This window comes from Brachypodium distachyon, chromosome 1 (assembly GCF_000005505.3).
Source record: "Brachypodium distachyon strain Bd21 chromosome 1, Brachypodium_distachyon_v3.0, whole genome shotgun sequence".
In the NCBI taxonomy this organism is placed as follows: domain Eukaryota; kingdom Viridiplantae; phylum Streptophyta; class Magnoliopsida; order Poales; family Poaceae; genus Brachypodium; species Brachypodium distachyon.
In genome coordinates, this window is record NC_016131.3 from 74,501,126 (window position 1) to 74,527,011 (window position 25,886).

At 45.3% G+C, this 25,886-nt stretch overlaps 4 protein-coding genes and 1 long non-coding RNA gene across 5 annotated transcripts; 3 read left to right on the forward strand and 2 right to left on the reverse strand.

The window, feature by feature from the left end:
* The first annotated feature begins 1,229 nt into the window (after window positions 1-1,229).
* LOC100834381 (AT-hook motif nuclear-localized protein 9) lies at window positions 1,230-3,976 on the forward strand. Its single transcript, XM_014901405.2, has 5 exons — window positions 1,230-1,580; window positions 1,666-1,721; window positions 2,564-2,689; window positions 2,980-3,123; window positions 3,209-3,976. The coding sequence occupies exons 1-5, from the start codon at window positions 1,379-1,381 to the stop codon at window positions 3,422-3,424; spliced, it is 744 nt and encodes a 247-aa protein (XP_014756891.1). The 5' UTR covers window positions 1,230-1,378; the 3' UTR covers window positions 3,425-3,976.
* Window positions 3,977-5,012: 1,036 nt separating this feature from the next.
* Window positions 5,013-6,906, reverse strand: LOC100839446 (tubulin beta-2 chain). The gene is made up of 3 exons (XM_003558975.4): window positions 6,428-6,906; window positions 6,050-6,319; window positions 5,013-5,948 (listed from the first exon to the last, which is right to left on the reverse strand). Exons 1-3 carry the CDS (start codon window positions 6,822-6,824, stop codon window positions 5,269-5,271), a joined length of 1,347 nt encoding a protein of 448 aa, XP_003559023.1. The 5' UTR covers window positions 6,825-6,906; the 3' UTR covers window positions 5,013-5,268.
* Window positions 6,907-13,444: 6,538 nt separating this feature from the next.
* LOC100840054 (signal recognition particle receptor subunit alpha) lies at window positions 13,445-17,600 on the forward strand. The gene is made up of 10 exons (XM_003558977.4): window positions 13,445-13,603; window positions 13,805-14,790; window positions 15,429-15,513; window positions 15,625-15,720; window positions 15,816-15,968; window positions 16,055-16,162; window positions 16,624-16,743; window positions 16,865-16,990; window positions 17,083-17,166; window positions 17,264-17,600. The coding sequence occupies exons 2-10, from the start codon at window positions 13,817-13,819 to the stop codon at window positions 17,387-17,389; spliced, it is 1,872 nt and encodes a 623-aa protein (XP_003559025.1). The 5' UTR covers window positions 13,445-13,603; window positions 13,805-13,816; the 3' UTR covers window positions 17,390-17,600.
* Window positions 17,601-18,983: 1,383 nt separating this feature from the next.
* Window positions 18,984-22,472, forward strand: LOC112269460. The gene is made up of 4 exons (XR_002961309.1): window positions 18,984-19,238; window positions 21,055-21,287; window positions 21,602-21,662; window positions 22,335-22,472. It is a non-coding gene; the product is annotated as an uncharacterized LOC112269460 (long non-coding RNA).
* A 52-nt stretch (window positions 22,473-22,524) lies between these two features.
* LOC100834684 (scarecrow-like protein 6) lies at window positions 22,525-25,049 on the reverse strand. The gene has a single exon (XM_024456240.1). The coding sequence runs from the start codon at window positions 24,698-24,700 to the stop codon at window positions 22,838-22,840; it is 1,863 nt and encodes a 620-aa protein (XP_024312008.1). The 5' UTR covers window positions 24,701-25,049; the 3' UTR covers window positions 22,525-22,837.
* Between the last annotated feature and the right edge of the window lie 837 nt (window positions 25,050-25,886).

The following is a 25,886-nucleotide window of genomic DNA, read 5'->3' on the forward strand; positions in this document are numbered from 1 at the left end:
TGAAGAAAAAAAATCGTTCTATGAACATATATAAAATTTCAATAAGAAGTACTTTAATAAACACATATTATCTTCTTTATGTAGCCCACCAATAAGATAAAAATCGATAATTTTCAGGTACGTACACACACCCATATATGCTTCCATATATTCTTATAAGATTTTAAGATTTTTTGGGACTATCAAATTCGAAAACAAAAACCGTAGCCAGAACTCTATTTCGACTTTTCCTTGTTTGAATCTATCTCAATCGGTGAAGCCTCTTTTTATTTCCTTTTATTTTTAAGTCCGGATGAGGTGTCGCCGCTGGCCATGTTGACCACGCCGACAAGTATGTGCGCCGGTTTTAAACCGGTACCAGTGTCTCCACCAACCACATACTCCCACGGGGCGTACTCCTCGCTTATCCCACCGAGGTTGTTGATTGTCAAGAAGTCCAAGCAGAACGGACCCATGCTAGCTGTTTCTATTTCAGCTAAAACTCATCCAAGCCGTTCAAAACCGACGAGGTATGATGGGCATGGCCGGAACAAAAGGTCATGCTACTTGTGGCACGTGTATCGATGAGGACTTGGACTCTACCGCCCACACACCACCACCACTCATCACCATGTATGGGAACTCAAGTCGAAGACTAAAGACAATGATCACACATAGTCTAATCGGAGGTGTCTCACCACGCGACAGGCGGGAGTAATTAATCGGAAGCCTAAGAACGAGGAGAATTAGGTATCTGGGGTAGGTGGGCTGATTTTTGAAATTAGGAGATTAAATTAGATGCGATGTGGGACTGTCTAATTATGGGATGTGCAGAGAGGACGTCACCATCAACGCTAACCGTAAATTAATATATAGTAAAAATAAAGATAAATTTGGAATCCCTGCAAAATAAAATTCAACGATGGTCGTTTGACTGATTCATCATATCATTGTACCATGCACTTCCTCCATCACAAAATACATGTCGTTTGTTTCTTTCAAATGAGCGAATCTACAAGATGGAACTTGTCTATACAAAATTGCGACACTTGCTTTTGTTACACAGGGAGTAGGAATTACTCCTAAGGACTTTATTCTGCTGCATTTTATAAGATACAAATTTGATTGATCTGAACCTTTCATGAAGGATCAAAGAGGCGCCCTTAATGATTTGTACCAAACCAAGTTAATTATTTTCCCGTACCTCAAGAATGAATACTTCATCATTGTTTAAACCCCAACAAGTTCCAATAAGCAAAACAAATAAAGGCAAACAAACGGAAGGAAGCGTCAACTGCTGCGGGAGGCAGCCGGTCACCTCGTCGCCGTCTCGCCGGCGCCCTCGCCGTCGCCTCCCGTCTAGTCTAAGGCCATTCGGCGCGCCTCGCAAGCCCGGCCAATGGAAGGTCCCACCGCCTACCACAACCTGCGTGGCCCGTCCCCCATCGTGTGGGCCATGCGCACCCGCATCGCGCCGCCGCCGCCGCTCGCCGAGCCGATTCCCAAACCCGTCTACCCTCCTCCTCCTCCGCCGCAGGCGCCGCTGCCACCCCCGCGGCGCCGCGTCCGCCCCCGCCTCCCGCCGCCGCCGGCCGCCCACGGTGAGCGACCCTTCTCCGTGCTGAATGATTTCCCCCTCCTCCTCCTCCTGGATGCACCGCCTACCGTTTCCTCATTCCTGTGCAGGGCAAGGGGATTTGGGCGGGCTCCAGCCTCACGTACTCACCATTGCCGCGGGAGAGGTACGCTCTAACGGTTTTATGTCTGTCAGTAGTATGTTCGTGTAGCGATGCTCAGTCAGGAACTGTAGAAACCAGGGGTTGCTTCAATCATGCATGGTGGAATCTTGTCGTTGTTGATGAGCTTGTCAAGGTTTTGTATGCCCTGAAAAAATGGTACAACTTCTGAACACGTCCATTGGAACAAGCTATGTGTGGCAATTCGATGATGCGAGGGTTTTTGTCTCTCTGCCCAGGAAACCATGTGTGGAATGTAGATTGCTTGCCTGAATTCTATATGCTTCGAATAAGCAACTGCCTATAGAAGTGCCAGTGTTGTGTCTTGCATATGGTGCTATGGATTATTGTTTGCTCTAGTGGTAGTTTAGTTGTCACTTTGTTGCCAAAAATCTGTGTCATGTGCTTGTTTGCTGAATAGGACCCTCTTTTGTTTGTGCAAGGAGGTATAGAACCTCGATTGCAATCTGTACTTTTAGAAAAGCGTTTATATTTATTATTAAATCGATGTAAAGTTGCAAACTGTAACGTTGCTTACTGTCTAACACATTGATGCAAACGAATTTATTAGGAGAAATCTTAACTCTGGTGAAGAGAGGGGTGAATTAGTATTAGTGTATTACGTCTTATCTCTAGAAGAAAAGAAAAGATAAACTTCCAAACTCAGTCTCAAGGAAAAGACGGATGCCAGGACACGTGGCTTTTATCCAAGAAGATGCCATTGTTGGCAGAACAAAGGTCCTACCATTTGATGGTCCCTATGACAGGGAAATGATGATGGTTACTTAGCATACTCTTATGTGCTAAACTGTGGCAAGAAATTTGATGAACGGAAATTGATTGTGCAGGATATAATATCAAGGGTCGTTGCGATCTCACGGATAAATGCGAAGGCCATCTGCGTTCTTTCAGCATTTGGAGCTGTTAAGGAAGCAATTCTACTCCAGCCATCTGGTGCCATTTTAAATCACAAGGTTGGATCTCAGATCCTCAAAATTTAACATTTCTTTGTTGCAGTTATTCAACATCAGAAACAGCATACCTAGCACGAAATTCCAAAGATAGAAATGTCGGTTCGAGTGGTTTTTTGAACAGATAAACAGCAAGGTGACGAATTACTTGAAGAATCCATTTCAGAGATGTTCGAGTTCTTGTCTTAGTTATGAGTGGTTATAGAGGTCCATCTTTCCTGTAATGAGCACAGTTCTTTGATCAGCTATGCAGCGAAAATTGGCTACTATAACTATTGATTTCTTTTCTGCAGGGTCCTTTAGAAATCATTCGGTTAGTTGGGTCAATTTTGACATCCAACGACCTTGGATGTCTACGTGTGACACTTGCTTCAGTGGATAGTTCTGTGATCAGTGGCATTATAGCTGGACCTCTCATAGCTGCAACAACTATTCAGGTTTTTGTTCTATTCCTCCATGAAACATACACGTCATAGGAGCAGAATATAGTTCATTTAGTAAGTCAATTTATACTTCTTTCAGGCAATCCTTGGAAGCTTTCAGAATGATGCATACTGTCCAAGTAACGCACCTAGGGCCGCTGCTGCATGTTATCCCAACACTCAGGTTACCATCAGCAACGGCAGCCCTCTATCGAGTGAGCATTCCTCTTCAGGATATGCACATTGCACTTCAGTACAACAGAATGAATCATATGAGATTGATGTCAAGCCCTCGCTTGGAGTGGGTTTAACTTAGAATCGCTGTATGTGTGGCGATCTATTTACCTCTCAAGGTGATAGAGAAAATACATGCATTAGATAGTTGAGCCTCTGTGCATCACCATGTAACTCTGAGTCGTAGCTTTAGTCCAGAAGCAACCTGCCAAAGCTTGAACACCGTACTCTTTTGTTTTCCTGCTGAAAAATATGTGCACACCGGCATATACTTTTCAGAGCTAATGACACTAGATCTCCTGCCGGTCAATTTATTGATCTGCATCGAAGTTCTGAAAAGGGTCGTGGTGTTATTCAGTTGAATCTTGATCTTAGGTAGTAATTTAGACCTTGGAAAGCAGCTGCCAGCTGGTGGCCATCGAAGATTCAAGGTTTGCTTGCACTGGAACTTGACACTATGATTGATCTGATGGCTCTACTGTTCTAGCCTTTGCATTTGGAAATGCAAGGATGTAACATAGTTATTCAGTGTCGTTATTCTCCATTATATCCCTCTTTACAAGTCTGCTGGGCAGAGATGCAAACTGTATGTTGAAATCTCATGTGTGCTGCAAAACCGGACTATTTGTCGGCATCCATGCTTGTTTCCCTCGGGACCAAACGGTAGTCATAGTCAGTGAATGATTTCCCATTCCCATCATTTCTCTGCCGACAGAACCATCTGTTCTTATAAACATCAGTTTCTGGGGGTGCCTGGAGGATGAAGTGATAGACTATTTTGCACATAAATGCATAATGAACTGCAAACCAGACCAGAGTAATTGTGTTTTTGCAGGCCAGCTGCAAGCACTTTAACTACAATTCGTGAAAAACAGAAGGTTGTTTTCCTGTGGACTTATTAACACCATCTCTGTAGTTTTCTTCTTCTCGAGGTCGCGCTAGTGGATCTCTTTTCGTATATGATAAAAGAAGTTTTTATTGATCTAACGCGGCAGTGGATCTAGAGAAGAAATGATTAACTATTGGTGTTGCCTCTTGGAGATGAAACCGGAGCACATCAGATAAGGAGAATCCTATAGAATTAATCACCTAGGGGACAGTTATTTGAGAAGAACAAGATGGTGTTGGATAACGTTAGAATCTCTCAGGAATTGAGACAAGGACCGGTCAAACGTAGGACAGCTTAGAATGGTGCAACTCCTAGCTGGATGCTGCTGCAGATAATCTCAGACGGTGCAGCAAGCAGGAGGTGCAGATAACTGGAAAATATATATGGCCACTTTGCTGTCCGGCAAAGTCTGCTGTGCTGCACATGCGTCATGTGATGGTTGTTAGATCTGATCAGCCTCATGAAGGAACAACGACAGTCAGTCAATGCTGGCATACACAGCAAACAGTAAATGAGGCCTCTGTAAACACCAAAGAGAACCAAGAACAAGCACATGGACAATAATGTGATTCTTGATGGGCATGGACAAAAGGAGAAACAAGAACAACCACATCATACTACAAGTTATTCCAGGTAATTTCATGGCTTATGGATAGTAATGTGAGACAAGGATGATGATTCCTGATGTAACAGAACAAAATCAGACAGGCAGATTTCCATTGCTGCTGAAGGGGGCAAAGGAATCTAGCTTTCACATTCCACAGCATGAAACAGCCCAGAATCAACAGCAAACCAATCATAAAACCAGACAAAAGCAACTCCGAATTACATTAGATTAACATAATAATGGTCAGACACTGACACCACATAACAGAAACTTAACATGACGCAACAGGGTGTTGCACACCACCATTGTGCCAAATCATACATCAATCTAATCAATCACCCTTTGATAAGTTGTTCCCTCTGCTTAACAGCACCCACTAAGAAAGACACTAAACAATTAAAACTAGAGAACCATTACTTGCGAGCAGCATTCAGTCTTGGAGATCGGCTTCCTCCTCTTCGTCCTCGTACTCACCCTCCTCGTCGGCAGTGGCATCCTGGTACTGCTGGTACTCCGACACAAGGTCGTTCATGTTGCTCTCGGCCTCGGTGAACTCCATCTCGTCCATGCCCTCACCAGTGTACCAGTGCAAGAAGGCCTTCCTGCGGAACATGGCCGTGAACTGCTCACTGACCCGCCGGAACATCTCCTGGATGGAGGTGGAGTTGCCGATGAAAGTGGACGCCATCTTGAGGCCCGTCGGCGGAATGTCGCACACGGTGGACTTGACATTGTTGGGGATCCACTCGACGAAGTAGGACGAGTTCTTGTTCTGCACGTTGAGCATCTGCTCGTCCACCTCCTTGGTGCTCATCTTGCCACGGAACATGGCGGAGGCCGTGAGGTAGCGTCCGTGGCGGGGGTCAGCCGCGCACATCATGTTCTTGGAGTCCCACATCTGCTGGGTCAGCTCGGGGACGGTGAGCGCGCGATACTGCTGGCTGCCGCGGGAGGTGAGCGGCGCAAAGCCCACCATGAAGAAGTGCAGCCGCGGGAAGGGGATGAGGTTGACTGCAAGCTTGCGGAGGTCAGAGTTGAGCTGCCCAGGGAAGCGGAGGCAGCAGGTGACGCCGCTCATGGTCGCGGAGATGAGGTGGTTCAGGTCACCAACTGTTCGACCATTCAACATAATCAGTATAATTGCAAGGCTAAAAATAATAGAGAGGACAGAGGAAGAAGCAACAATTGGATTCAGTTCTGTCTGTGCTTACAGCTGGGCGTGGTGAGCTTGAGGGTGCGGAAGCAGATGTCGTACAAGGCCTCGTTGTCGAGCACCATGCACTCGTCGGCGTTCTCGACGAGCTGGTGGACGGAGAGCGTGGCGTTGTAGGGCTCGACGACGGTGTCGGAGACCTTGGGCGAGGGGAAGACGGAGAAGGTGAGCATCATGCGGTCCGGGTACTCCTCCCGTATCTTGGAGATGAGCAGCGTGCCCATGCCCGACCCCGTGCCGCCGCCCAGCGAGTGGCAAACCTGGAATCCTGCGCGCAATCACACAGATTCATGAGCCACCACTACTCATCCAGTCCAGATCTAAGTGTATGAGAAGACGGGGGAAAGGAGAGGGAAAAAAAAAAGGAGTGACTGACCTTGGAGGCAGTCGCAGTTCTCGGCCTCCTTGCGGACGACGTCGAGGACGGAGTCGATGAGCTCGGCGCCCTCGGTGTAGTGTCCTTTCGCCCAGTTGTTGCCGGCGCCGGACTGGCCGAAGACGAAGTTGTCGGGGCGGAAGATGTGGCCGTAGGGCCCCGAGCGGACGGAGTCCATGGTGCCCGGCTCGAGGTCCATGAGCACGGCGCGCGGCACGAAGCGGCCGCATGAGGCCTCGTTGTAGTAGACGTTGACCCGCTCGAGCTGGAGGTCGGGGGTGTCGCCGCCGTAGCGGCCCGTGGCGTCGATCCCGTGCTCGGCGCACACCACCTCCCAGAACTTGGCCCCGATCTGGTTCCCGCACTGCCCGCCCTGGATGTGCAGGATCTCCCTCATCTTCGGCCCTTGTTCTTCCTCGCGAGCGGCGGCAGGCGGCGCCGGTGGGATTTTGGGGTTAGGGTTGGGTGGGACGGCGATGGGGTGGGGAATTTATAGAGGTGTCGGGGGTAACGTCGTTAAAGTTTGTGCGGGGGAACGGGAATTCGAATTTCGAAATTCTGGGGGAAGAAAGAATAAGAAGAGGAGAAGGAAATCATCTCGCGTTGATACGTTTGGCGACTGCCACTGACAGGCGGGTCCCAGCAGATATAACAGTTACTTGAACGTGGAGGGGGGATAAATTAACCGTGGATTGGCAGAATCTTGGAAGCCTGTTTTATTTCAGCGAGCGGCCGCGTTTGAGGTGCAATGCGGCGCTCGTTGGTTACGTAAAAATCCGTGGCAAACAAGAGAATTGACATGGTACCACTACGAAGAACCTAAAAGAAACCCTAAAGGCCTATCTGACATATCCATAAGCTTGTATTTGCATTTATACTAACCTCACAGGTGTAATTTGCAAGTACATTCAATGTACTGACCTGCACGGTCACATGCAGATGTCAACATATGAAGAATGGTTATGCAGGGTCGCGGGTCTATACTCAACAAGCCTGTGGCCTTGATGGATTCATCGGTTTTCTATTTGCTTTTCCGCTCTGTAATAAATATTCTGGATCTTGTTATCTTATTCGATAAAATAAAGGATATGTGTTGTGATATACAGAATGCACAGAGATTCGGATCCTTATGGACGGGTCGCCACATTCTTTGTGATGGGTGTGGAGGAGGAGGAGCGTTGCATTACTAATCTTCTTAATTGCAAAGGTGGGTCCTTCCCTCTAAAGTATTTGGGGATCTTAGTATCTCCTAGAAAACTACTGGGTGTGGTTCACAATGTTAAGAAGCGTTTGGATATGTGTTTGGATATGTGGCAGTGTACTGACTAGTCTTATGTTGGTAGGAAAGTGTTAATTGACCTGTGTCTTGACAATATGCCAACGTCTACGAAGGGCTTTTACCTTTTGAACGAGGGAATTCATAGTAAGTTGGACTCGGTTCGGTGTTCAAACTTCACAAGATGATCCAAAGGTTTGCATTGCAGATTGTATTTTTACATTATTTTTTAATGATGACTAAATATGTGTGTCAACCACCAATACGTTTGGTTGCTTTGGCATTTGTTCGGTTAACCGAGTTAACCGAGAGATGGGCCGGCCCAACTGGCAGCAGCAGCGGGACGCACCCCCTTGGCAGCCTGGCCCCTAGCATCCAGCGGCCCACATCCCAACAACTAAGTAAGGCCAAGCGGCTACCATAAGCGCCTCGTCCTCTCTCCCGATCTCTTCCTCCCGTAGTCTCTCTATCCCGTAATCTCTCTCCAGTCTCCACGCATCGTGCAGGCCTCACCTCGAGCACAGGCCGCCACGAATCCCAAGCCGTCTTCAACCCGCGCGAATTGGCCGGCGGCCATCGCCGTTTCCCGCCCCCAATCTGCCGAGTCGCCGAAGGTCACAAGACTCCATGAATCCCCGCCGCCGTCGTTGACCGCGACGCGCCGAATCCTCCGCGGCGCTGCCGACTGCCCCGAATCGCGCCGCCTTGGTTGAACGCCGCGAATCCCGTCGCCACAGCCAGCCCGCCATGAATCTCCGCCACTGCTGTCAACCGCGACGGGACTAATCTTCCTCCATCTGCTAATTTTGGTATAAATCGAAAACCAAAACCAAATTTCCGGTTAACCGGATTTTCGGTTTTTTAGTTTAGGCAGTAAAGAAACCAAAAATTCGGTTTTCACCGAATGCCCATCCCTAGTCATGCTGTCAACGAATGCAAGAAAGAAGTACCTGATGGTTGGCCAAGGAATACTTGAAAGCAGACACAGTGAATATATGGTTGGAGGGCATAAGATTGGTGATGAGTTTTATGCGGTTACTATTCAACGTGCTAGTAGTAAATTTGGCCATGAAAAATTACCTCGGCCATATGGAGATGTACTAACCGTGGAAGATGCTATTGGTCAATGTATTGCTTGGCCACGTACTCATGTAAGTTTTAGTTATGGCAGTTGTAAAATATGGTGGCAATTTCTGAAAATTGAATTTTTGTAGATGGTTAACAACTATCAAAAGAGCCATTTCTATTTTTACAGGTTAAGAAATTTAAGGAGAAATCAAATTGAGGCAACCAGCTGTATCTGATCTTGTAAACAGAGGTAATTAACTTGTTTTTCTTACCCATGAGTGTGATCTATATAGATAAGATAAGATGGTGGGACCAAAAGCATCTTGTAGTAAGAAGTAGATAGTTAGTTGTTCATTATCATGTATAACTTTGTCCAGTGAGCAAATGTAAGTTTTCAAATTGCATCTAGTTGAGCTTCAATATTCTTCTTTTGTTTTATTAAAAATTTGATACTTTTGCTATTTAAGTCTAGCACTGATACACATGGAAATATATCTTGTGACTACTTGTGTTGTTGGAAGAAACATGGTTTGACTGTATGGAAGCAAGTAGTTCGTTCATTGTTGTGACTTCTTTTTGGAAGCAACATGCTGTGACTATAGTAGTAGGTTTATATATTTTTTAGCACTTCTCAAATTCCAAGTATGGAGTAAGTTAGCTATCTTGTATTAAGCTAGTAAGTTGTGGGGACCAACTTGTTAGTACATGTCGTAAATGTGTTTCATCACATTGATTAATCCCATTTTGATATTCATGAGTAACGCTTGTTCATTTACTAGAAAATATTATCATCTTGGATTTTCCGTTTCAGCAATGGAAGTCGATGCTGGATATATAAGAGGAATCTCAAGAAGCTGGTGTATTGGAAGTGCTGAAATTAGTACCTAAAAGACTCCAAATTTGCGTGGATATCAAGAATTTGGAGACTTCAACTATATTTTATCATTTCTGTAACTCTAAAGTGCACTGTTTCTATTGTGTTTTATTTTTAGATTTTGTTTGCATCAAGTGAAATGAACTATTTTAATATTCATATTTCCCTTTGTAAAAGTGAGACCATGATTCGATGTAATCCATCATCTATATGAATGAATATTTCATATCTTATCAACAAAACAATTTGTTTTAACAGTGCAAACATGGTTTAGTAGAGACATTTATCAGTGCCTTTATTATTTCTTAGTGGCATAATCTAGAAGGCATTTAAGACTGCCTTTTGTAGCCTTTGGGACATGGCAAGATGCCTCTATGTAATATCCTTATGTTGTAAAGACATTGTAGGATGTCTCACGGAATGTATCTTTTTCCTTAAAAACACTGTATAAATGTATTTATGAAGTGTCTCTTACATCTCTAGAGACAAAATACAATGACATAGTATTGTCTCTACATAACTAGAGAAACATTCCGCGTGTATTTTTGGATCGCCTCTACGTGCTGTGTTATGCCTCTACAAAATGACTTTATGTCCCATCGAGGCATTTTCTTAAATGTCTCTTTAATTATAGCGATATTGTATAGTATCAAAGAAATGACCTTATGTTTTGTAGAGACAATATACAGAGTGACTTTATAGTCTATAGCGACATCGTATATATGCCTCTACAAAGTGACCCTACATCATATAGAGGCGTAGTCTCAAATGACTCTGCAATCATAGCGACACTGCCCGTAGTGGCATTTATGTGGTGCAGGCCAAAACAACTCTACAATTACGTAGAGACAAAAAAAAAGTGTCTCTTGGGGACTAAAATAATGTCTCTACAGGCCACTTCTCTTGTAGTGCAGGTTACTGTTCACTTCATTCACATATCTAGGTCACTAAACTAAACTACATGGTGATGAGTGCAAATCTCTTTTTGTTCAATTTCAGTGCTTGGGAGATTGGGATAAAGGGGGAGGGGGGGGGGCACCGCCTCCTCCCCACCCGGCCTAGATTTCGTAACTAACATGTATTTAGAATTGCATGGTTTTCCTTCTTTTAAAAAATAGTAAAATTGATAAATTATACCTTACACACACACTGATTGTCCGTCTCCAAAAACAAAGTCAACTGTTCCTCAAATGTGTGATTGAAATATAAAATGCTTCCCTTTTTTGTTGAACAGGGCATCTTGGAATCCCAGAACTCGGCAATGGTAGATCATGCTCTTCTCGGCAACTAGCAGCAGTGCCACTGCTTGCTTTTTCCCCTCTCCTGGCAGCGTTGAAGACACTATGTTCTACAGAGTCAAGCCTCAAATGATTAAGAATAAATCGATAAATTACGCTCTAGATCACTAAACTTTTTAAATTGTGTCAAACAGGTTACTATTTACTTCATTCACATATCTAGGTCACTAAACTAAACTACATGGTGATGAGTGCGAATCTCTTTTTGTTCAATTTCAGTGCTTGGGAGAGTGGGATAATGGGGGGGGGGGGCACCGCCCCCTCCCCGCCCGGCCTAGATTTCTTAATTAACATGTATTTAGACTTGCATGGAAAACAATAGGCCACTTGCATGGTTTTCCTTCCTTTAAAAAATAGTAAGAGTGATAAATTATACCTTACACACACTGATTGTTCGTCTTCAAAAACGAAATCAACTGTTCCTCAAATGTGTGACTGAAAGATAAAATGCTTCCCTTTTTTGTCGTATAGGGTATCTTGGAATCCCAGAACTCAACAATGGTAGATCATGCTTTTCTCGGCAACTAGCAGCAGTGCCACTGCCTGCTTTTTTCCTCTCCTGGCAGCGGTGAAGGCACCGTGTTCTACAGAGTCAAGCCTCAAATGATTAAGAATAAATCGATAAATTACGCTCTAGATCACTAAACTTTTTAAATTGTGTCAAACAGGTTACTGTTCTCTTCATTCACATATCTAGGTCACTAAACTAAACTACATGGCGATGAGTGCAAATCTTTTTTTGTTGAATTTTAGTGCTTGGGAGATTGGGATAAAAGCTAGACTTGCATGGAAAACTATATGCCAGTTTTCCTTCCTTTAAAAAATAGTAAAAGAGTGATAAATTATACCTTACACAGTGATTGTCCGTTTCCAAAAATGAAATCCACTGTTTCTCAAATGTGTGATTGAAAGATAAAATGCTTCCCCTTCTTGTCGTACTGGGTATATCGGAATCGCAGAACTCGGCAATGGTAGAGCATGCTCTTCTCGGCAACTACAGCAGTGCCACTGCCTGATTTTTTTCCTCTCCTGGCAGCGGCGAAGCCGTGAAGGCACCGTGTTCTACAGAGTCAAGCCTCAAATGATTAAGAATAAATCGATAAATTATGCTCTAGATCACTAAACTTTTTAAATTGTGTCAAACAGGTTACTGTTTTCTTCATTCACATATCTAGGTCACTAAACTAAACTACAGGGTGATGGGTGCAAATCTCTTTTTTTTCAATTTCAGTGCTTGGGAGATTGGGATAAAGGGGGAGGGGGGGGGGCACCCCCCCCTTCCCATCCAGCCTAGATTTATTAATTAACATGTATTTAGACTTGCATGGAAAACAATAGGCCACTCCCCATGCGCTTCAGGCCTAGATTTTTTTTAATTAACATGTAACCCATCTATCTTGGGCTTCCACTTATCGGTGTGACCTATTTTTTTCTTGATTCACAAGGGACATTTTTAGTATTTGCACGTGTTTTGTCTTCCAGATTGCATATTCTAAACTGAATGAACAACGATAGAAAAGAGTCATGTGAGTGACTATGCTATGCCCACCGTGGAATTACACTCTTAAATTTTATAGCACATCATAACAATTTTTACAATATAGATATTTAACAAGAACTATTTTCTGGAAATGCAGTCAATTGATATTTATGGATGTGGTTAGAGGGTTTTCAATTTCGTAAACCATGACCAGGACATGGTGGATCTTTGTAAACCATTTGGAGAGGAGATTCCTAAAATAAATGCTGGATATGCTTTATTTACTAGAATGATCTCTGTAAACTATTATGATGTGCTTGTCGTGTTATTGCCTAAAGACAGTGTATAGATAAATATTGTTCTGACATATGGATCGCTCCGTGACAAGACGTTGATTAGTTGCACTTGCAGCACTTACCCTCAAGGTCAAAGTACACCATAGTAGGCATGCAACAGCTTCTCCACATGGTCCTCCCTTTCCAGCGAAATAGCTATTTAAGGGATCGAGCAGATCGTGTGGGGTGTGTGTGTGTGGCTATAGATAAATCCGTTGATTTTGTATGTGCAGCAAAAAAAAATTCATGAATCAACCCGCAGTCGAGAACCTGAGGAGAAGGAAAAAACTAGAGCCATATGCCCATAGATGTTAGTGGAATAGAATCAGGAGAGCACGACAACGAGGCCAGCCGGTTCATTTGCAACACAAATGAATGTGGGCATGGGCGCATGGCGAATTAGTAGAAGAGGCAACTGCCCTCTGCATTTTATCCTCGCACAAAATCAGTTCTAAAGTTTGCGACGGTTGCTTAGAAAACTCAGAGTAGTGTATCAAATTCCAGAACGTTCATATCGAAGCCTCTGAATAGGAGTAATTACTTAGACTGAAAATCACGACAGGATGTAAAGCGACTGTTCTGTCCACGCACGTGCAGAATACAACACGGTCAACGCGGCGGAAGCAGTCAACCAGGTCGGCTCTGTTTGAAGAAGAAGAAAAATTAACTGGTCGGCTCACACGGTACGCGAGTCGGATCGGACAGGTGGGGCAGGGAGAGTAGTCGGGTCGGAGTATATAGCCGCCTGCCTGACATAATATCTCCAGATTGATTTCCCCTTTTTGTGTTCTTCTCTTTCTCCACCAGGAAGGAGAAGAATTTTCCCCATCACATCCGTCGCAAAGGTAACAACAACGAAACCCTGCTCCCTGCTTACCCATGATTCCGATCGATCGATTTCACGGATCCCGATCGTCGCTCCTGCCTCTGCGATTTGTCTGATCCCCCCAAATCCCATCCGATCTGCTGCTCCGATTCGGATCCCGATTCGACGAGTAAACCGGGGGCGTTAATCCAAGTTTTATTTCGTTTGTTGTTCGATCCAGGGTTCGATCGCGATGTTGGAGGAGCTGCTCATCTTCACGCGGGGCGGGCTGATCCTGTGGTCGTCCTGCCGCGCCCTCGGCGGCGCGGCGCTCAAGGGCTCCCCGATCGACGCGCTCATCCGCTCCTGCCTCCTCGAGGAGCGCTCCGCCGACGCCAGCTTCTCGCAGGACACCTACGCGCTCAAGTGGACCTTCAACAACGACCTCGGCCTCGTCTTCGTCGCCGTCTACCAGCGTATGCTCCACCTCCTCTACGTCGACGACCTGCTCGCCGCCGTACGGAAAGAGTTCTCCCAGATCTACGATCCCAAGCGTGTTTCCTACGATGGGTTTGGTGACGTGTTTCGGCAGCTCCATCTCGAGGCCGAGGCGCGCGGCGAGGCCATGAGGAAGTCGAAACAGCAGAACAGTGTGTCGCGTGTTGTGCCGGCGGGTGCTGCTGCTGCCGGTGGAGGCGGCAAGAAGTCTGGTGCCCGTGGGGGTTTGCAGAGGAAGAGTTCCGAGTCCGGGAAGGATGACTCCGATGGCGGCGACTCGCGGAAGGAGCACGGTCTGACTAATGGTACTAGTGTTGCCAAGGGGCAAGAGAACAAGGACAATTCTCATGCCCGTGCTGATGTTGTTGTTAACGGGAAGGAGAACGGGGACCCCAATGACGGGGCCTTCGATGTAAATACGCTGCGTCGTAAGATGGGAAACAAGGGTGGGAAGAAGAATGATGTCAAGAAGGTGCCTAAGGCCGAGCCGAAGAGGAACGTTAAGCAAAATAGGGTTTGGGATGATAAACCTAAGAAGAACGAGAAGCTGGATTTCACGGACCCAGCCGATGAGAGAGGGGATGAGGTGACAGAGCAGGCGCTTGTCCACCAGGGGGACAGCATGATGGATAAGGATGAAATTGTGAGCAGCGATAGCGAGGATGATGAAGAGGAGAATGCTGAAGCTGGCCAGAAGAAGAAGGGATGGTTCTCCTCCATGTTTAAGAGGTAAAACACGTGTTCTGCATTTGTTGGTGACATTAGCCTAATAAACTCGCTTAACCATTCGCTATTGTCAACCTTATCTGCTGTACAGTTATGATTTGAGCTTGAGCCTACTGTTTCCATAATCATCTATTCATCTTATGGTTCAAGCTGCAGAATCAAATAAGATAGTCCCTCCGTCCCATAATTCTTGTCTCAAATTTGCCCAAAAATGGATGTATCTATTCCTAAAAAGCGATTTCGACAAGAATTATGGAACGGAGGGAATAGTATATTTGTCTTCAGGGCGCTATGATTTTGATGTCTTTTCTTTGGTCATGACCTCAAAATTATGTTCTGTTTCATCATCAGAAAAAGACATAGTAACTGTTTTCATTGATGTAAGAGATGCACTTGTGTGAAACAAAATCTATTTACCCAAATGCACTAATTGCACCCCATGCTAACTACATTGACAACCATGTTATAATTGTCGTACTCCAAATAAAACATAGAAACAAATGCGATGCAGAATGATAATTGAGTTTAATTATGAACATGTTAACCATGATACAGGATGCTGCCTTAGCTTCCTATTTTATAATTTTACAATCATGAACACCTCACTTAACCGCAGTATTTTGTGTTTTCCCCATGCTCAGCATTTCAGGCAACAATGTACTTGAGAAGGCTGATCTGCAACCTGCACTTAAAGCTCTTAAAGATAGACTGATGACAAAGAATGTGGTATGCATTTCTTCAAGTAACTTGCTTGATATTCAACAATCTTACTATACCGCCCTTTGTTTTTGGGTTCTTCATCTGCCTGGGTAAATAATATTGGCATTGTTTACACAGGCTGAAGAAATTGCAGAAAAGCTTTGTGAATCAGTAGCAGCTAGCCTTGAGGGCAAAAAGCTAGGATCCTTCACCAGAATTTCTTCTACTGTTCAGGTTTGCAGCACGCCCCTCTCCAGATTACTGCACATTCACAGTCGCACAAATTCTATATAGCCTGCTAATACTACATTTGTTTGTCACTACTTCAGACAGCTATGGAGGAGGCTCTTCTTCGCATTTTAACTCCAAGGCGATCCATTGACATATTGAGGGATGTACATGCTGCCAAGGAGCGTGGCAAGCCATATGTTGTTGTTTTTGTTGGAGTGAATGGAGTTGGCAAATCTACCAATCTTGCAAAGGTTTAATATCTTTTCGAATGCTGTCCATGAGAAAACAATATTTCCTTTAGAAATTTCTCATGTCATTCTGCTTTGTAACTTTGCAGGTTGCTTACTGGCTTCTTCAGCATAACCTCAGTGTAATGCTGGCGGCATGTGATACCTTTAGATCTGGTGCTGTTGAGCAGCTGCGCACTCATGCTCGCAGGCTTCAGGTAATTGCTCATTCTTCTCGAGTAACGCAACAGCTGTATGTACCCAGTATTGCAACAATTGAATTTTTTAGGTCAATGCTTTGTTTTATAATCGTGTAAGAATAATGTCACAATCATAGTCTTCATTCGGTGGAGCCTGTGTGCATGTAGTGAATGTCGCAGCACTCAAGCAATATAATGCACTTTCATTTTGAGGAAGAACAGTTGGGAAGAATCCTACTGCATAGAAGTATAAGTATGGGTAAAAGAATAAGGTGTAGAATCTAGAACCCTTTGCTTCTCCTTTTCCTTAGCCTGGGTGGCTCTGAATGTGACCTCATGGGCTTATGGATTTATACCGCATCTTCCATGCATCTCCTATTGGCAAAATACGTGTCCTGCTGTTTTGTTGAGTGCCACTGCCACCCAAACCCAAGTGCGCCTTCTGCACCTGGATATTTACATGATGCCATATTGTGCAGATACCTATATTTGAGAAGGGATATGAAAAAGATCCAGCAGTCGTAGCGAAAGAAGCTATTCATGAAGCCACTCGGAATAAATCAGATGTTGTTCTTGTTGATACAGCTGGACGTATGCAGGTTTGTCTAGTGGCTTAACTGTAATGTACTCTCCTATCTTCTGTGTTTTTCCTGGACTGCATTGTTCTTAACCATCTCACTCTGACGCTGTTCTCACACGTTCTTTCTGGTGAATTAATAGGATAATGAGCCACTCATGAGAGCACTCTCCAAGCTCATCAATCTCAATAGCCCAGATCTAGTTTTATTTGTGGGAGAAGCATTAGTTGGAAATGATGCTGTTGATCAACTCAATAAATTCAACCAGGTACTGGTTTTTGTAATGGCGTATTAAAAGCAACAGAGAGAAGCTGTGTTTTTATTGCTGACTGCTTTGAACAATTTCTTTTTGTTAAACAGAAATTGGCAGATCTTTCCACTGTTCCTACTGCTAGACTGATCGATGGTATCCTGCTCACCAAGTTTGACACAATTGACGACAAGGTAAGAACTTTTGCACAATGTATACTTGTTTAATTTAATAATGACTATAACCTCCCTTTTACAGTATTCTGATGACGAATTCATAAAATATATGTAGGTTGGAGCGGCGCTTTCCATGGTTTACATATCTGGATCTCCGGTCATGTTTGTTGGATGTGGTCAGTCTTACACTGACCTGAAGAAGCTCAATGTGAAATCCATTGTGAAAACCCTCCTGAAGTGAATGCTGCATGTTGTACTGCAATATGTACCGCCTACAAAGTCTTTGTTATCTTTAAATCCCCCGTGACCTCATCATTTTCTTGTTCGTTGTGGAACTGTTATCCCTAGCAACCGTCATGGCTGTTAACATACTCTATTTGCGATATTTGTATCGGTCGGTGTACTTTGTATCTTCAGAAATACAATAGTATGTGACTTCAAATTGCTTTGCTTCGGAACATGCTAACCTGGAAACCTACAAAAGTAAGTGTACTTTCAATGTGAAAAATGATTGGGAATGTACTAACCTGACAATTGATAAGAAAAGAAGGGCCTGTACAACTGACTTATCACTGCAATCTACCAGATTGCACTGCACACTCTTTGCTGTGTTTAGATGCATGTCTCATTGTGTTGGCACACTGCTACACAATGTACAGAAGCATCAGTACAGAGCTGTAAACGTTATGCGTTAGCAGCCTTGGTTGAGATTTAAAAAGAGAGAGAGTTTGATGTCATGGTTCAGAACTTGGCCCATGTTTACCCTTAAACATTTTCAAGAGAATTGAACTAGATTCGCAAATAAGCATTGAATTTTTTGGCCGTGACTAAAAAATTGATCCGATGAGCAAACTTTGGCCGCCATCTAAACACAACCTACAATTTTACTAGTGTTATTGCTACCGCCGGACTTCCTCCCTGCAAGATGGTGATGCACAATTGGATGAACAATCTTGGCCTGGGCTCCATAATCGACCAGATTATGCACAATTGGATCAACAACCTTGGCCTAGGCCCCATAATCGGCCAGATTGTCTTCCATGTTTAACCTCTAGTCTCATGAACATCTTGAATCTTGGTTTCTCCATGTTTTGGAGTTGCAATGTCTCTACTTCTTTCCAATCAACTGGTTCTTATATTTCTTACAGCTGCAGCTGCCTTGCTGCTACATCTGGCAGATAATGTTTATCTCTCGATATTCTGATATCATGACCAGCCGTTGACGACACTTCTCCATGGTCCAGTTGTAGCTTTTTCTCTCAGCAAATCTGGCCCATCAGCAAGATAAACATTCCAGGTACATTATTGTTATGTCTTTACTTTAGCCATTATGTAGAATTGTTTTGCCTAAGATTCTCCATAAAACTTGTTGCTCTTAAAAATTCAGGAGCCTTCTCCTCCAAGGTACAAGAGCATCTCTCCTCTTTCCTTTCATCCCTTTTTCTGCATTTGTTAGATGCCTTACGAAAGACGTGTGGTTTGGTGTAGACGCATTAGCGTCTTCCAGAGATATATTCCTGCTTGCTTTACTGAGTTGTAGTGCCAAAAAGTGTTTTGATTGTTTAACCAATGCATGATATTTTAGACAAACATATTAAGCACCTAAGAGGCCTTCCTGGTAGTTGATTGAGAACAATACAGGTTCTAGCTGTCTTCACTCAACTAAGTTTGTTAAGTTTTTTTTTTTTTTTTTTGCCGGGTATATTCAACCAAAGCACTTCCATTTCTTCTGAATTGTATCCATTTTCTGTCAGCTGAGCAGCAGCAGGAGCTAAGGTTTTATCTGCAATACCACTTGGCAATCCAGACCAATTGAATTTGTCCTGGTAAGTGAGTCTTCTACAAGTCTCCTACCAAAGATGTAGATGCAATTTTACTTCTCTTGTTTGCTAGACCAAAAGACCGAAAAAGGCTGCTGGGTCTGTAACTTATCAGCTTCAGGGTTAAGATGGAATTCCTGGACATGTGTCAAGTAGGCAAGCAGGGCTTTGCCTGTCTATCGGCCCCCCTCAGCCAAGCTATTTCTTAAGTTCAATTCCGAAACGTTTCATCTGTGTTCAAATTGAATGCTCAGGGATGAAGACATCACAGTGAGTTATTTCCTACTTCCATGCTAAGACTGGATAAAAGTAGATCCTATGCAGTTAAATATTTTAATGGCATTGCTTTTCTCCCCTTTCCCTTTCTTCTTGGCGATGCATCTTTATGTTGGAATTGAACTGTTACCCCTGAAACTACTGTAGAATTCATATGGAAATTTAATTTTCCAAACATGCACTAAAAGGTCCACAGTGCTACGAGCCCTTAACAACTCTATTATTTTTTCCTTGGAGAGAAAAGAACACTGTATTGGAGAAAGTAAGAGGAAGAAAAGTCTTGGCAATGCATGCTCTGACTCCCCATTGCATCAATCTTGATGTTGGAACCGAATCCCACTCTCTGAGGAGGCTTCAGCTTGACACACCCTTCTCTCTCCTTTTATTTTCCCCCTTTAGTCTAGCTTCTTCAAAAGGTGCTACTCTTTAGCTCTTTCCAGGGGCGGCACTCCTTGTGTTGGTGCCCACAAGGTTGATGCTACTGCTCACTCCTTGCATTTGATCTTAAGTTTTGCTTTGAACTAGTAGGTGTGGTTGGATTCGATTCCCTGGGTTTTGAACTTTCAGGTCTGCTGCACATAAAAATGGCCCTCCTTTGTGATCTAGTGATTCATTCGTCGTGCTTTAACCGCTTCATCTGCGAATCAAGCAAAAGTAGACATCTAATAATTTTGAATAACGGTAGGAGATGGGTGCATGGGGAATAAAGCAGTTTTTTGTCTTCGCAAGTGATGGATATGTAGGGGCCTGATCATGTGGCTACTGATTAGGTTGTCTTGTAATGGCTATGTTGATGGATGCCTGAGGACTGGTTTCAAAACAAAAACTCATGCATTCCAGTCAGTGCTCAGCAGCTAGTTTTACCTTCTGACACAGAACTACTGCAGATTCATCATCTGTACATGGAGCAATGGAGAGTAGAGACCTTTACTTGTTGAACAGTGCCTGGACCTTCAGGTGGTCTCGCATGAAGTGTTGATTTGAACAAAACAAGTACACATTTCACCTCGTTTTTTTCCTTCTGAAACCACCTCCTAATATCTGATCATGTGTTCCATCCTGATATTTGATCATGTCTCCACTGTTCTTCGTAGCTGGGGAGTGGTGATGCACAATTGCGTATATCTGACAATAAGACAAAGTCTGAATGAGAGAAGTCTGCACCATAGAAACAGCTATATCCTTATCTGTTTATTCATCCAATCCTGCAGAGAGCATCAGGGGGCAGCGGCAGCATAAGCATATTGGACTGTACCCTCACAAAACAGTCCCAACGTGGACGAATTTGCCACTCCAATTAGCAGTACAAATGCTGATGACAGGAGATGCTTGCTGCCATTGTTGTAAAGCATTGCCACTTTACATTGTGATTGCCATCAGAACAAACACACGATTCGGTTCATGTTGCCGCGAGAAATTCCATCGTGATAAGCAACTAACGTCTGTCAATCACCCTGCAGTATGGTGCTAACAATAGCAGAGGCTCACTTATCTGCTCAAAAGCAGATTCGAAAATGAGATTTATATTTTCTCCATCCCTGAGAAATAGATAAAGATTAGCACTTTAGCAGTCATATTTGAGCATGTATGAATACACCTGTGGTCCATGTCCGCGCGAGCACATTTCGAGAACTGAAAATTAGATGACTATTTGAACAAAAGATGGCTATAAGACTTGAGTTCTTTTCGTTTCGGACGACATTAGGAAGGAACAAAGAAACTGGTGGCATTAGGATTGATTGACATTTACAATATCCGCAAGTATTAAATGAGTATCTGATACTTATGCTATTTATTTTTTACCTGACAGTTGGAAGAAACCAAGGAACTGGTGATTTTCAAGTTATCAATGTTAAGATTCTGCAAGCAGCAGATACTCGCGGTTTTTATTTTTCACCTGACAGAAGGAAGCAAGATGGAAATTGGTGATACTTGCTTAACAATGTCAAGATGCTGCAACCTGCAAGTATCAAATGAGTAGTACATACCAAATTACTAAGTTATGACTTGTCAGAATAAGAATGATGGCATATACGATACAAGGTATTACCTCAACAGTCTGATCAAACAAAACCAATAGATAACAAACTATGCAGATGAAGCCATCAATAGTTAAGAGTCTTTACTCCTTAGACAACTTTGGAGATAATAGAATACAAAATCAAAATCCCACTCGCAAAAAAAGAAAGAAATAAAAAACTGCTGCTTTATGCTTGCCACTAACATCCATCGCCACTTTATTCCCAATCTTGCTGCATTCTACAATTGTCAACTTGGAAATGTTCTCTTAACGTATAATATCGAAAAGGCTATTATTATTCTTAAACATGCATTTCTCATGTAATTCTACTTTCCAGGTGTTTGAAGGTTCATGAAGGAGAGTACTTTTTAAGGGCATCGGATCACGCAGACTTAAAAGTATGATCTCTTGTTTTCACTGTACCTCTCCTCAACTCTCATACATTGGTATCTTCTTGTCTAGCTTTAACAATAAATATAACTTGGTTTCTTGATAAACTTTGGATATTGGAGTAGGTAAATAAGTTAACCGGTAATTTTAGACACATTGGTTCGACAACAAATCGTCCGAAAAGGTTCTTAAATTTCTACCCCAGTTATACTATCGATTATTTTTTGTTACTGAAATCTACCAAAATGTTAAATCAAGATCTGCATTGATCTGGGCCAAAGGCAAGAACCCAGTGTTTCTGATAATTCCAGAAGTGCCATAGAAAACGATATACACTGTAAAACCAATCTGACCATGTATGATCGATGTGATTTACGAGTACATGTAGCCTCCAAACTTGTAATTCAACCGACAAATGGTCCAAGGCAAATGGACAATTTGTACAAATCATTTATAATCTGCTCATTTGCAGATACAGGGAAGAACTTTTAAATGGACTGTAGCTATTAAGAACTCTTTCATACAAGTTCATGAAATTTGATCATATTAGATATCAATTTGACACAACCTAGTAGATTGAATGCTTGGTCAATGTCCTGCATAGTACTATTTTCACAGTTCGTAACACTACAACAGATCTGGATATTGTTTTCTGACATTTTGTACTCACATTTTATTAGTGTAAGGGCCTTGTTTCACAGGATTTTGCACACATTTCGACAATATGAAGATTATGGGCCATGACCACCATAGTGCTCTAAAGCAGGCAAGTTTCTTTTTTGTAAGAAACATTGGTGCAAGGTTATGATTGTTAAGTTTTCTGAACTCCCATCATCTAGAAATAATAATACCTAACTGAAAACCAATAGCAAGATAAATGCCTGAATAGCAGCTTCAGTGGAAGATTTCAAACAGCATAACCGTAACCATTGATTTCACATGAAGAGAGTAACACGAGTACTAAAATACATTTGATACTGTACCGGACCTTGTATTCTGCCAAAACAATCTACTTAAAACAAGTATGACATGATCAGCAGAACGTCCATCAAGGAGGTGACATGCTTAATGAGTATAATTTTGATCGTTGCAGCAGAAGTATTGTTAGGATCATTAGTCCTAACTAACCTACCGACTTTGTTTCCATGGCTGCTCACCGGAGGACGCCGACAGCCCTCAAGACTCAACATCTCCACGCCGACACCGACACCAGCTCCGCACGTTGCCAATGCAGGAGGAGCGATCCGCCGCGCTTCTCCACACGGAAGCCCCTCACCGGCACCTTCTTTAGGAGCGAATCGGCCTGCGCCTCGGCGAAGTTGCTAATTTGCACCGGCACGAAGCCAGCCGACGCGAACATTGTCCGCCATGGCAGCATCTTGTCGCCTGCAGTCACGGCACGGTGCCTCCTGGTCACGCAGCTCTCGATCTTTGGCTGGATCAAGAAGCGCTCGATCTTGCTCGCGACATCCGGGTCTGTGCCCATGGCGTCCAGGGACTCGAGCAGGAACATGCAGGACTGCAATGCCTGGAACAGGTGCGTGGCGAACGGCAGCTCGCCGCCGCCGCGGTCACAGCTGCGGTCGACGGAGATGACAAGCTTGGCGCCGAGCCGCCTGACAAGGTGAAGCACGGACGGCACGGCGGCGGCGTGGACGGAGCCGACAGGAAGGTGGACGGCAATGGCGTCGCCGCCGGCAATGGCGAGGAGCTCGGCGGGGTCGACGGCGTCGAGGCTGAAGAAGGTGAATTGGAAGGGCACCCCGAGTTCTGCAGCGAAGTTGGAGAGGTTCTCGTGGATGAGCTGCAGCTCGAGCGGGTGGTGCGAGGCGGGCGAGACCAATGCGGTGACCTTGAGCGCGGCGGCGCCGGGGCGGCGCTGGGCGAGCTCCTGCATGAGCGAGGCCCACTGCTCGCCGACGCCGATGTCGAAGTCGAGCACGTGGATGCAGGCGGCGCCGGCGAGCTCGTCGAGCACGGCCTGGACGCAGGTGAAGTGCGCGAACTGCAGCACCGGGGACACCTCCGAGAAGGCCTTGTAGGCGCCGAGCTTGAGGAGCACGTCCACCGGCGTCGAAGCCGCCGCCGCCGAGCTTGAGGCGGCCTCACCGGTTGCGGCGTCGAGGGCGACGCGCAGGGCCTCCTTGAAGTAGAAGGCGGAGCGGAGCAGGGGCGTCCCGGCCGAGGGGGCGGCGGGGAGCCGATGATTGAGCCGTGCCAGTATCTCGCGCGCGCCGAAGCCGTCGCCGGCCTCCGCCAGCCTGGCCGCCTCGGCGAGCTGGTCCACCGCCGCGGCGTCGTCGCCCGCCTCGGCCTTGGGCTTGAGGGCGGACACGAACCCGCCGGGGCCGGAGACGAAAGGGGGCAGCAGCTTGGGAGACGACGCGCCGGCCATCGGGTGCTGCCGCTTCGCCGCCTGCTGCTGCGTGTCGAAGGAGGCAGAAGAAGGGAACCCGCCGTGGAAGGCGGCGTGCGTATGCGGCTGTTGATGGAGAAGCGGGGAGCGGAAGGGCGGCGCTGTGGCGGCGGGCTTGGTGTCGTCGTTGCCGGGATGCAGCGGGAAGGGGAGCATGTGGTCGAGGTCAAGATCCGGGTGGTCCATGGCGGCGGCGGAGGAGGCGTCGTCCCCGCCGATGATCCAGCGGAGGAAGGTGCTGTCCTGCTGCGACGGCGGGTTCTGGTGATCCCCCGCCACCGGCGGCATGGGCATGGCGGCAGATTGGTGGGGATCCCCCCATGTCATCCCCATGCCCATGCCCATGTCGAGGGGCGGGAGGTGGTGGACCCAGTCGTCCTCCCCGGGCGGCGGAGGCCATGGCGAGGCTGCGGCCGGCTGCGCCGGCGGTGGGTGGACGTTCTTGGCGAGGGCCGCCACGCCGGCGGCGGGCGCGCGCAGGGGCGAGGAAGAAGACAGCGTGGAGCTAGCCGATGCCGGCGGGCTAGGGCGGTGGTCGAGCACCGACGCCGGGTCCCAGAGGTCGGTCGCGGCGGCGCAGGAGGCGAGCTGGTCCTGGTTGCCGTGGAGGAGAAGGTCACCCAAGGGCATCCCCCTCTTAAGCTACCCTCGTCTCTCCCTCTTGCAGCAGCAGCAAGAATCGCAGGAAGAAGAATTCTCGAGCAACACAGGGGAGGGGATCGATCGATGGATCGTCTTCTTGTGAAGCTGGCTTCTCTCTGCAGAGCAGCCAACAACACTGTGTTAAGTTAAGATCACTGTCTGGGTTTTGGCTTGTAAAGGATGTATGGAAGTGGTGGTGCTGAGAGAGAGAAGATGGAGTTTTTATTCGTGGGGGGTAATGGATGAACGTCCGTGTCAAAGGTTTTGAGCCATGTCCTGATCTGGCGCCCGGAAATGCAAATATGGTAGCGTGCAACGTGAAAAAGGCAGCAACGCCCAAAGCAAAACCCAAAGGAAAGCAGAGCAAAGCAAATCAAAGCGGCCTTCCTTGATGAGCTACTCTCTCGTCTCGTCTAATCTGATCTGGCCCCTCCTTTCCTGTCTTTCTTCTCCGGCTCCCACAAGGAGAAGACGAACAAGACACTAGCTTGGCTCTCCAATAGCTTTAAGATTTCCTTTTTCTGTCTTTCCGTCACACCACACGCTTGCCATTGGATCTCTACCGCCGTTTGAAAAAACTTGTCGTAAAGGGTTCTCTGCTTTTGCTCTTGCACGTACGCGGTTCTGCTTGAAATCTTAACTTGCCGTAGCACGCATGTTATGATACTAATTGCTACTATACAAAGTTTACACTCTATTCAGCCCTCCAATCTGGAGTGTCTGTTTTCTCAACAATTTTGTGAAAAGGCTGTGCTGAGCCTCCACTCACTTTGATCTCCAACTTTGGAGTCTAGTACTCCCCTCCGGTCGGAATTACATTACCTATCCAAATATTACATGTATTTAGACGTTTTTTACACATAGATACATCCGTATTTGAATAAATTTTAGACAAGTAACACCGTTTTCTCCGGTCAAACGAAATAGTCAAGGGAACGACTACTCGATCGATCAAGCCTGTACTCTTTTTTGTTGTTGCCGTTGTCGCAGTTACCTACTCCTGTCGTTCAACTTCGGGCAACTCGATCATAAAAGTCTTGGATTGACTAAGCATGGTAGAAGACACGACAGCTGAATACAGTACTCTACCATATAGGAGTCGCTTGCTAGTAATAGCTAGCTAGCTAAATCCAGTACCATATAGGAGTAGTTCTTGACAAGCTAGGTAGCCAGT

What these genes read in the sequence shown, in the direction of transcription:
- LOC100834381 (XM_014901405.2), top strand. Translation starts at nt 1,379, where the DNA reads ATGGAAGGTCCCACCGCCTACCACAACCTGCGTGGCCCGTCCCCCATC. An exon ending in GCCGCCGCCGGCCGCCCACG is followed by an intron (nt 1,581 to 1,665) that starts GTGAGCGACCCT and finishes ATTCCTGTGCAG; the next exon opens with GGCAAGGGGATTTGGGCGGG. An exon ending in TAGCTGCAACAACTATTCAG is followed by an intron (nt 3,124 to 3,208) that starts GTTTTTGTTCTA and finishes TACTTCTTTCAG; the next exon opens with GCAATCCTTGGAAGCTTTCA.
- LOC100839446 (XM_003558975.4), bottom strand. Translation starts at nt 6,824, where the DNA reads ATGAGGGAGATCCTGCACATCCAGGGCGGGCAGTGCGGGAACCAGATC. An exon ending in GAACTGCGACTGCCTCCAAG is followed by an intron (nt 6,320 to 6,427) that starts GTCAGTCACTCC and finishes GATTGCGCGCAG; the next exon opens with GATTCCAGGTTTGCCACTCG. An exon ending in CAAGCTCACCACGCCCAGCT is followed by an intron (nt 5,949 to 6,049) that starts GTAAGCACAGAC and finishes ATGGTCGAACAG; the next exon opens with TTGGTGACCTGAACCACCTC.
- LOC100834684 (XM_024456240.1), bottom strand. Translation starts at nt 24,700, where the DNA reads ATGCCCTTGGGTGACCTTCTCCTCCACGGCAACCAGGACCAGCTCGCC.
- LOC100840054 (XM_003558977.4), top strand. Translation starts at nt 13,817, where the DNA reads ATGTTGGAGGAGCTGCTCATCTTCACGCGGGGCGGGCTGATCCTGTGG. An exon ending in GAATTTCTTCTACTGTTCAG is followed by an intron (nt 15,721 to 15,815) that starts GTTTGCAGCACG and finishes TCACTACTTCAG; the next exon opens with ACAGCTATGGAGGAGGCTCT. An exon ending in AACTCAATAAATTCAACCAG is followed by an intron (nt 16,991 to 17,082) that starts GTACTGGTTTTT and finishes TTTGTTAAACAG; the next exon opens with AAATTGGCAGATCTTTCCAC.